Here is an 11,554-nt window from a genome sequence, read left to right on the forward strand (position 1 = left end):
CAATAAATACATTTTCCAGTCACCTAAAAACTGCAAAGTTTATCTTGCGTCTGCAGTCTTACAATATTTTTTCCAACAATCTAAAAGCTGTAAAGTGTGAAACGACAGTGTTGGAAGATCGAGCCCCGAGTTTTATGCGATCCTTAAGAGAGGGCTTTCAACTTAGAATTCCTGGGCAAAGCATTTTCTTTTCCAAAGAGTTTCAAACCGCGTAGATAAAGCATATGATTCAGCACCCGACGAAGCATGCGCTAGAGCAGCTACTAGAGAATCCGCAGACGACACAGAAGTCTCAACGGAACTATCTTTTTTGTTTCGTTTGTATCCTTTGCAAAAAAAATTCCACATCCTTTTTTTTTTTAAATTTAAAAAAAAATCAAAAGGATAAAAAAAATGAAAAATTGGATCTATGCCCAATGGATCACAATTACGAAAAAAAAAAGTATTTTGTTTTGGTTTGACCGTTATACTGCCTCTACAGTTTCAAGAAAGGGAGTTTCTTCCTGCATCCCCACATTTTTCTTCCTGCACCCCCACACTCTTGTGCAAAGACAAAATTACCCTTTAAAATTTTTGAAATTGCAAAATTACCCTTGATGTAATAAAACCCTAAAAAGTTAAAATGATTGCCATTTGTGCGTGGAGGCCGTCTTCTTCAGCGACGCAACATTGAATCTCGGTTTTGCAATAGCTTCTTCTTCCAAATCTCATCCATCTCTCATTCATAAAGGTAAGTACATTCATGTGTTCTGGACTTTGATATTCGTTTTTTTCATGGATTGTTGTTTCCGTAAATGTTATTTCACATTCCAAATCACAGAATCCGGTAGGTTTTCGAATTTGGGGATCCGGTACTTTCCCGGATTTGTGGATCCGTTAGTTTCCCGGATGTGAGGATCCGGTAATAGTTCGGATTTAGGAATCCGGTAGTATTCCGGATTTAGGAATCCGGTAGTATTCCGGATTTAGGAATCCGGTAGTATTCTGGATTTAAGAATCCGGTAGTGTTTATATGTAGCAAAACCTATTAGACCTCTGTTTACTATTCCTCTATTTTTTTTGCTTCGTTTTTTTTGCTTGGAACTTCTCCTTTACCTCTAAAATTAGCTAAGCATTTTCGGCAACCAAGGAAAGGTTCATCAAATGTTCATGTATACTTTATAAAAGATTAGAATTAGATGACATGTACACTGTTAGTGCAGGGTACCACATGCAAATTTCTGCAGGTTTATGAATATAAGTTGAATCTAACTTGAATGGTGTAATTGAACAGAAATGGTGAAGACTAGGGGAGGAGGTTCACAAGGTGACCGTCTACGTCCCACAGCCTCTGTTAGAAGAAGAAGAAGACATGTTAATGAAGATGAAGAACATGTTGAACATGAAGATGCAGAAGATGTTGATGTTAAACTTGAAGAAGCTGAACCCCAAATGGAGGTGGAGGATGAAGACGCACCTGAAATAGAAGGTGAAGGTTATCCTGGAGGTCCACGGGATGGGACGCTATTGACAGGTTATGAAGACCATGTGGCCATGCAATTATGGAATGGTGTGGTAAGTAAATATGTTGTAATATGATACTTGTTCATTGTTAATTTGATATGACTTTCATTCATTAAACTGTATATGATTTTGGTTGGTTAAATTAGGATCGAGGAGAGTTAAAATTGGTGTCTCATGGCCGAAAAATGAGTAACAAACCTGAACAAAATGATTTCCATGAACATGTCCAATACAGATGATGCGGTGATGATTAAAATCTGTTGGAGGTTGGGATCTTAATGGAAAAATAGTCAATGATTGTTTAAGAGATAAACACACAACAATCACATTATATCGATTTGCAATAACGTATCCCATATCTGGTATTGTCATCCACTTATCTGTACTTATCTGCAAACAGAAGAAAATGTAACAAGTTAATCCACTTATACTCCTTTTTACAATTAATAACATCATTTAGAATAAATACAAACTAGAAGTGAATTTTTCAAAAATTCAAATCGTTCATCCCCGCCAAACAAATCAATATATTCTTGACGCCATTGACAAAGTTCTTTATGCAAGTTCATGCGTACAATAGCCCATGACTCCTCTCTCATACCCAATAATGCACCAACCGCACGATAGCCACAATGACCATCAGCCTTAACATCAACAATATCAACAATGTAAGGATGAATTCCCACCGGAAATTGTTGTAGCATTGGTATTGATTTGGTCGGAGGAGTCTCTGAAATAAATCTCTTGCTACATTTCAAACTAGATGAACTATCATGTTGTGAAAGAATGGCATCAACATGTTCAAAGTAAGAAGGAATTCGCTTCGTTGATCTACCAAATTTACTCTGACGCCCTTTTAGTGCACCTTTTGTTTTGACTTTCTCCCTTGGTGGACATAAAGATGTGTTATCTGGATAGGCAATCTCACGTAATTTGGCTTTGATGTTAATCTTACCAGCCATGTCAACCTCCTTGAAACGATTCATGATGACAGCCCACTCTTGTTGGATGGACAACTCTACTGAAGTATCATCACTTGAAATATCTAAAAAACTTAATCGTGTCCAAATGAGATGCATTGACTGCAATGGTATGCTACCCACACCAAAGGAAGCCAATTCACAAGCACAAGGAAGGCCATGAGTAGATCTAATGGTGCATCCACAATGAGATTTATCTAAACCAACATATTGAACTCGATCACTTTCTTCTGCAATATACTGCAAGGCATATTTCGATACGAAGCCAACCAATTTCTTATATCTTGTTACATTGAAGACATGACTCACTACATGCAAACTCTTTTCAAATGAAGATTTAATTGCATTATGTTGCAAGATGATCATCTTATTAATGGATTCCCAACAAAAGCATAAGTCCCACATTGACGTCTCAAGGATCCTCTTTAAACTCCAATGTGCAGCCTCAACCCTGTTACTTGTCGTGTTGCCTAAGTGCATGACTTTATCCGTCCAAGCCTTAACAAACTTTTCTTTATGTGGATTTAACCAAGTACTAATCACATATTCAGTAAATATAGGCCATGGTGAACAAACAACATTAAATGCCTCAACACGATGTTCATAGGACTCTTCATTTTCACAATCAACAATTGCTCCCCAAGATTCCATCACTTGATCCCATGCCTCTTTTGGATGAACAATCATTTTACATTTAGCTTTAACATTTTTATCAATGTGAAAACGACATAACAAATTAGCAGCTTCGGGAAACACAACATTTATTGCATTCATTAGAGCAATATCTCTATCACTAACCACAACCTTCGGGTATGAATCAAATCTCAAAAAACAAACCTTTCAGCTTCTCAAGGGCCCATACAAAGTTATGATGACGTTCTGGTGCGAGTAACATAAATGCAGCACTGAAGGTCAATCCCGTTGAGGTTACACCAACAACTTCAAACAAGGGCATCCTATACCTATTAGTTTTATAGGTACTGTCCATCATCAATACAATGTTAAAGGCATTCAATAGCTTCACTGAATCAGGGTGTGTCCAAAATAAATCTTGCATAACATTCGTCCCTTCTTCAAACCTAGACCAATGGACATACATATCACGCTCAAGTAACATCATCAATTGTTGCATTTCAGTTCTATCACCTCGTACTGTTTTTTTGTACATATATCGTGCATTATAAACTTGCTTTATTGTGCTCACATTTTTCTCATTATGCTCTTTCATTGTCAGCAAAATATTTCTAGGCTTCACCAAACTGTCTGTCATGTCCATAAGCATTGACTTCTCACTACATGTGAACCTACCAGCATATGGATGAACAACCAATGTATTTGCCAACTCATGATTATGAGACCCACAAATTAATTTCAATATCCACCCTTCATCACTCTTTACTGGATACCCTCGTAATCTGAAAGGACAACCACATTTCCTAGTTCCACTCTCAGTAACCTGTAAATCCTTCTTATATGGTTTGTATTGACCTCCTCTCTCACAACCTAATAACACAAATGTTTTCCTTCCTCGTTGGCCAGTTGAAGTATCCGATCTCAATATCACAATACAAAAACCAATGTCAAACGCAACTTTTCTAACCCACTTTAAGAGCTCATCTCGAGTACGAAATACCTACAAAAGTTATCATAACAAATTATTTACTAATTAACAAACAACTTAAAAATACTTTACAAACTTAACTTTACCTCATCTGTAGTAAACGCATTTGTAGATTCATATCCCTTCGATTTAGATAATGACTTCTCAATATCATCATCATCCCACACATTCACACCATCATATAATTGTTGTTCAAATTCTTCACTACTATGCTTCTACAAATAAAAAAAAATAAAACAAAATTATTGCATTCCGGATCCATGAATCCATAAGTTAAAAAAATGATTCCGGATCCAGCAATCCATAACTCAAAAAGACTATTCTGGATTCAGGAATCCATAACACAAAAAAACCATTCCGGATTCATAAATCCATAATGCAAGTAAAGTATTCTGAATTCATGAATCCATAACACAAAATACTGTACCAGATCAACCCATCCGTAATGAAATTTAAGCTTCCGGATTCAGAAATCCGGAGAACAACATATTATGGCTTTTTAATTCCGGAACACCCCTCTTCCGGAACACATTATTTCATTTATTCTGGATTCATGAATCCGGAAGGTATTACCGGATCCCGATATCCGGTAATCCCGAAATTTCCATAACCACCGTGTTTCTTAAAAAAAAACCTTTACTCTTACCTCTATAACGCAGACAACACTTCGGCAACGTTGTGTACTCCTCCGCCTTGCTTCCAACAATTATGAAGAACCTCCACAACACTTGAAACCCAAGGATGAAGATGAGCAATGATTGTGGAAGTGCTGAACGTTGCCCTTTTCAAAATTTTGCTCAAGGTTAATGTTGGAATATTTGAAATTGTGGGGGTGCAGGAAGAAAAACGTGGGGGTGCAGGAAGAACAAGCCTTCAAGAAATACCTTTCACAACACCCAATGTTAAAAGATCAGTTTGATAGAAAGTCTTTTAAATCCAGAACAAGTAAACAAATATAACATAATATTTCACCTTAAGATTGTTTAAGCAAATGTAAGGGTTCAACCGTGAATCAAAACAAAAATAATTAAAATAAGTTATTTTAGCTGACAACCAAGTCCAAATCTTTAACTGGGCTGAATAAAAAGTTTCATCTGCATCCACCTTTTCTGGTTTAAAAATGAATTTATTCTTATGATCACAAATACTTTAAATTCATGTTACCCATAACTCATTATATACCATGTTCTGTTTGTGATTAACATGAAGGATATTAAACAATTTAAAATAACATTTAAGATCATCATGTTGTACAGGGTTACACCTAACCAGTTCCAACATATGTCCATACACATTATGTTATTTTACATCCTAAAAACTAAAGACAAATCTCTAATGAGTCTTGACTGCTAAAGTGTGGATTACCCGTTTGTATTAATTCGTCACTTATATAAAGTGTGGATTACCCATTTCATCTGTATTAATTTTCTTAATATTTTATTATTGTCTATAATTATTTGTGTTAAATAAATTAAATATTTTCATTTATATTTTATCAACATTATATATTTATATATACAATTAAATGTTATTTTATAGTTCATTTAAAATATTTTTCATAATATTTATTTATTTTTATCCATAAATAAAAAATAAAATAAATAGGAAATATTCTAGGAATGTCTCAATCTTATTACATATAAATGTTGTGTACCAAAAAAACTAAAATCATCTATAAATCAACCATTTATACATTGAAACATGTATAAATCAATCATTTATACATCAAAACCTAACATTCATCCATCACCCAACTCATGCATACATCAATCCCTCACATTTACATAAAAGATTACCATCCCTCGATTGCATTACACTCAACCAAACCAAATCAAAACAACTCTTAATGATGTATAAAGTTGTTGAAAGAAACCAAAAACTGCAAAGTTTACCTTGCCTTTACAGTCTTAAGAAATTTTTTTCCCAACCACCTAAAAGTAATTAAAAAATGTATTTTAGCTAACAACCAAGTCCAAATCTTTAACTGGACCAAATAAAAAGTTTCATCTGCATCCACCTTCCCTGATTTAAAAATTACATTATTCCTATGATCACAAATACTCAAAAATATTGTTATCCATAACTATTTCCATACCATGTTCTGTTTGTGATTAACATAAAAAAAATATTAAACCATTCAAATTAACATTTATGATCATCATGTTGTGCGGGATTACACCTAACCAGTTCCAAAACATTTTACATCCTAGAAACTAATAACAAATCTTTAATGTATACACTACAAGAAAATCATGAAATAGAAACCAATTTTTAGAGACCAAAATAATTAATTACAATAGAAACTAAAATAGAGACCATTTTAGAAACTAAAAAGAAAATTGGTTTCTAAAATAGTTTCTATTATTTTCTATTATTGTTAAATAGTTTCTAAATTGGTATCTAATTAGCAACTAAGGTTTTAGATACCAATTATTTAGTTTCTAAATTTGGTTTCTAAAACCTTAGTTGCTAATTAGATACCAATTTAGAAACTATTTAACAATAATAGAAAATAATATAAACTAATTTAGAAACTAAATTTCTTTTTAGTTTCTAAAATGGTCTCTAATTTAATTATTATTGCAACTAATTATTTTGGTTTCTAGAAATTGGTTTCTATTTCATGATTTTCTTGTAGTGATATATTGCGGTATTTATAATAAATAATAAATTATGAATCTTTTAAGTTTTTTAAATTGTTATACTTGCAACAAATCACTAATTTGTATAAGAATTCAAATTTAAGATTAAAAATTATAAACAACTTAATTATTATTTTTTAATTTATGCAAGAGAGCCTTGTGTGGGTGAGCTAGTCCCAATTGATCTTGATGGAGCAAGTGCACAATGTGCCAAAAGCAGAAGGCATACTTTAACTCTTGGGTACATGATTGATGAATGTGCTTTGTATAATTGTGGTATTAATATTAATATTTGATGTTAATTTATATAAAAAAAGAGTTTAAGTTATTATTTGTAAATGAGAATGAATAGCTGGCCACGGTATGTGTATCACGTTTCAGTTCTGCTTCTTCTGCCTCATCTTATTCCATTCTTACTTCTTCTTCACCTCATTCTAACACACAACGCCCATAATTCTGCTACAACATTCATCTTTATGTGTAATAACCACAAACAAAACACCACTATCTTCTTCATTTTCTCTTCTTCTTTTTCTATTTATTCATTCTCTTACTATAATAAGAAAGCACAAGCAAAAAATAAAAACTTATGTAGACTCTTTCCTATTTTACAGTGAATTCTTCCTCTGTGGACCCATTATTTTTTTTCTAACTTTCACAATCATTCTCTTTCATTTCCCTCTACCAAACTTATCCTATTTTGGAGTGATTAACGCTTACGCTTTTACTACCTTAAATTTAATCTTAGGTGGTTCCTATTTCCAACATTAGAAATAATGTCTTATGTAAATCTATCCTTGGAAATCACGAGTGATCCAAGACTATTATGTTCTTAAAGAATCTTAGCATTTGGTTGTAATAATTTGTCCTAGTTGGAGAGTCCTTGGATAGGCATGTTTGTATGTTAATAAATGCTAATTAACATTAGTGGTAAGCATATTAGAAATCCAGCTAAGGTACAGTGAATGGTGAGAAAAAAAAGAGAGAGACAAAATAGGAGAAAGAGAAGAGAAGAGAGATTTGAGTGATTGGTGTGATCAGTCACGTTGATGACGGTCTAATGCCTCATCATAGTCTATCTGTTCTTTCTGTCATGCATGCCTCTCTCTCTCTCTTCACTTTTTTTATTTCACTCTTCTCTATAAAATTAACTCCTCACCTTCCTCCAAATTCTCTTCATCAAACTTAACGTCTACTCAACTCACCTTCACCTACACCTACCTTTCTTCTTTCCTACAAACAAAGATCTTCCTCAAACAACAGTAGCAGAGTCTATCAGCATGATGACCACCAACACCAGTGTCAAAAACAACAACGTTGGAGAATTTGGGGACACCACTCTCACCAAGGTTTTTGTTGGGGGCTTAGCATGGGAGACTCCCAAGGATGCCCTTAGAGACCATTTTGAAAAGTATGGTGAGATCCTTGAAGCTGTCATCATTTCTGATAAGCTTACTGCCAAATCCAAAGGCTATGGCTTTGTAAGTATACACAATTTTTTTTCATAATTTGTTTATATATTGGTTGAATGAAGCTAGCTTGGAATCAATTAATCAGTTTATGTTTTGATTTGTGTGAAAAAAAGGTGACTTTCAAAGAGGCTGAGGCTGCCAAGAAGGCTTGCGAGGACTCAGCAACTCTTGTTATCAATGGCCGTCGAGCCAACTGCAATCTGGCTTTCTTAGGTGCTCGTCGTCCAAGGTCTTCTTCCACTGCTTCACCACCTCCACAGCCGCAAGGTACACACAAATGCATCTTCTTTTTCCTTTTTAGCTAATTTGGTAGAATATAAATATACATTCTATGATACATACATAGACTTGCATATTCAGAACAATTTATGTGTATTCAATGTAACATTTATCAGTTCATGTGAAATTATTCTTGAATGAGTGATGAATTGATGAATCTGAAAGAATGACCTTTTGGTGATTATGAACATCATGGGGGTCTAACGTTGATATGCCACTGCAGGAGGATCAAACAGTGGAGTGGTGAAGAACAATGCAGCAGGGAATCACGTGCAGCCATATTATCATCCACTGAGGACGACTGCTATGCCCTTCCACAATCACCCTCTTCCTTACTATGGGTATGTCATGTGCTTCTCCTCTACCCATCATCAACTCAAAAACCTCTCTCCACTCAAGTAACATACTTTTTTCTTCCATCTTTTCATTCAGCTACACTCCAACCTACATTGTGACAGACATGAACTACAATTACAACCAGGTAATGCAATTGTTTCTTCATTCTACATCATTCAGATCAAGTAAAAAATAGTTTTTTTCATAGAAAGTGAATAATTATTATTGTGTGTAATTAGTAACACCAATAGTGCACTTTTGTGGACAGAAACTGAGCTATGGCAACGGTGGGGCATACCTGAATGGGCAGCAGTTGTCCCATGTGTACCCTAGGCAGGGTATTGTGGGTGGCAACACAGTAATGCCAGTGTACCCTCTCTATCAGTATCATCATCCAACGGAGACCATAGGCCTACCAGCACACAACTTTTATCCAACGGCACCCTGGGCCCCATTCACCATCATTTCCAAACCATCTTCTATCATTCCTCATACAGGTGTGTCACATGATAGCATCATAGGTCCAGCCAGATCATGTGTACTTGTAAATTATTCTCTTCACTTAGTTTAACAGCATTAGTTAATATTATGAATCCCTATTGAATTATATATACTTTGATTTATAGTTTTTTAAGTTACAACTTGATTATGATATATAAAAGTTCATGTTCTGTTAATGTTGTTGTTATTATATAAGGGAGACAGTTGTGTAAAAATACAACTGCCAAACCATGTTATCACTGCTACTTTGAATCATTCTTTGGTCAGTTTTTTTCTTTTTGAATGATAAAATATGAACTTTTGTGACAGGTACAGTTGGCACAGGTGAGTGCTTTAAAAGGGTTGTCTGAGGAGCTGAGATGAGCTTAGTTGGCAAAAGAACAGGAGGGTGCAGAGGGAGGGGGTGGTGGTGGCCTCGCAGACCAACATTATTATCTGATCTGTCATGGCTTTTTCACTTTCATTTTTTTTCTTTGTTCTTCTTTGAATATTGTTTCATTTCATTATTAATTGTTAATTTAGGCATTTTGTTGATTGGTGAGATCAGATTCTTTCATTCTCTTCTGTCTAACACCTCAGCTTCTGCTGTGAACACCTTACATTCAATTCAAACTGCCTCTATATATATATATATCATACTAGACAATTTTTATTACTCTTCAGACTAAAATTGGAACAGTCAGATTTCATCTTAGAAACATGTTTGATTCTATCTGGATTCCATAAAACTGTGTACTGCAACGACAAAAGTTGTATAATAAGTAAGAAAACAAAAGCTGTATGATGATCTATTTTTTTAAGAATGCCAACTAATGACACGTGTAGATCACATGCAGCATAGCACTAAACTTTCCAGCTTTTAATTTATCTTCTTCATCTCACCTCACCCATAGAGTTGTAGAAACTGGAAATTCACACAATCTTTCCCACCTTTTAATAATAGTGAAATAAAAAATATATCAAAAATATTTTTTTTAATTTTATTAGAAAGGCTATTTTAAATTTAATTACAATATTAAATATTCTTAATTTTATAATATATTATTTATTATCAGAAAAGTGTATATGCTTACAGTTTTTATATGTGTGTGTGTACCAAATACCTTAACAGTTTAAGTGTTCTATTGGCTTCCATGTTAGTCTTAACAGTAGATAGCCACTTAACTCTAACATCATGTGAATTGTCTGTCACGTTATTCTCGTATCAAAAAATTATAAAAAATTGCTGGAAGGTGAGAAAAGTCTTTATAGAACTTAATTACACTGTTTAAACCAGAGAAACCCATATAATTTGTAAGAAAATTCAAAAAAAAAAATTAAAGTATTTTAAAAATCAGATCAGCATAAATAAATTTTACAAATAAATTTCTTAATAAATTATTAATATATTTTGAATATAAGTCATAGAAAATGTTATAATTGATAAAAAAAATGTAGTAGAAAAAAGTAAAAACCCTTAGGCAGTTTCTTCCTGCAACCCCAAAATATTATGTAAAGACAAAATAACCTTATTATTTTTTAAAAAATCCTAAAATGCACATAAGACTCACACTACTCATTCTTCTTCCTTTGTCACACGGATTCCATTTCTCTCTGAACAGCTGTCTTAGCACAAGAAGGTGTTTTTTTTTGTGGTGTTCGATAGTGTCTCGGATTATCATTTTTGCAGTTTATATCTAATATTCTGGACAATGCAGATCGGTAATTTTACGGAATCAGAAATCCGCATTTCTTTTTTCACATTCAAATTTGGAAATCCATAAATCTTCTGGATTGGAGAATCCGCAAATCTTCCAGATTGGAAAATCCGTAAATCTTTCAGGTCCATCAATTTGTAACAGAATTAGACTTTCAGATTCAACAATCCAGAAATCAACAATTTATTTATGGAACATCTCCACATCCGGAAAACAACATGATTCACTTCCGGATTGATGAATTCGTATCACACTCCACCACGGTGCCCTTTTCCAAATAAAAGTTCAAGCCCAGTTTTGGAATTTTTAAAATTGTGGGGGTGCAGGAAGAAAAACGTAGGAGTGCAGGAAGAAGAAGCCGAATCCTTAACATGGAGGCCCCAATGTGATCCAATCAACCCTTTCATCTCAAGACCAACGAACATATGGGCCATCTGGAGTGAGCCCAAGATTGAAACTGTTTTTCACCTTCGAAATGAGTTTTTTACATATTCTCTCGTGATTTTAAATATAAAAATATATT

At 34.0% G+C, this 11,554-nt stretch overlaps 1 protein-coding gene and 1 pseudogene across 2 annotated transcripts; one reads left to right on the forward strand and one right to left on the reverse strand.

The window, feature by feature from the left end:
• Positions 1 to 1,608: 1,608 nt before the first annotated feature.
• On the reverse strand, positions 1,609 to 5,289 carry LOC137818058 (protein FAR-RED ELONGATED HYPOCOTYL 3-like; annotated as a pseudogene).
• Positions 5,290 to 7,699: 2,410 nt separating this feature from the next.
• ARP1 (RNA-binding (RRM/RBD/RNP motifs) family protein) lies at positions 7,700 to 9,989 on the forward strand. 2 transcript variants are annotated; one of them, XM_068623191.2, is made up of 6 exons: positions 7,700 to 8,227; positions 8,332 to 8,485; positions 8,721 to 8,838; positions 8,930 to 8,978; positions 9,102 to 9,330; positions 9,644 to 9,989. In XM_068623191.2, exons 1-6 carry the CDS (start codon positions 8,027 to 8,029, stop codon positions 9,682 to 9,684), a joined length of 792 nt encoding a protein of 263 aa, XP_068479292.1. In that variant the 5' UTR covers positions 7,700 to 8,026; the 3' UTR covers positions 9,685 to 9,989. The 2 variants fall into 2 exon arrangements, with proteins under 2 accessions (XP_068479292.1, XP_068479293.1); XM_068623192.2 differs by having other exon boundaries at positions 9,650 to 9,989.
• The last annotated feature ends 1,565 nt before the right edge of the window (positions 9,990 to 11,554 follow it).

Source organism: Phaseolus vulgaris, chromosome 10 (genome assembly GCF_051622355.1).
Source record: "Phaseolus vulgaris cultivar YP4 chromosome 10, ASM5162235v1, whole genome shotgun sequence".
NCBI lineage: Eukaryota > Viridiplantae > Streptophyta > Magnoliopsida > Fabales > Fabaceae > Phaseolus > Phaseolus vulgaris.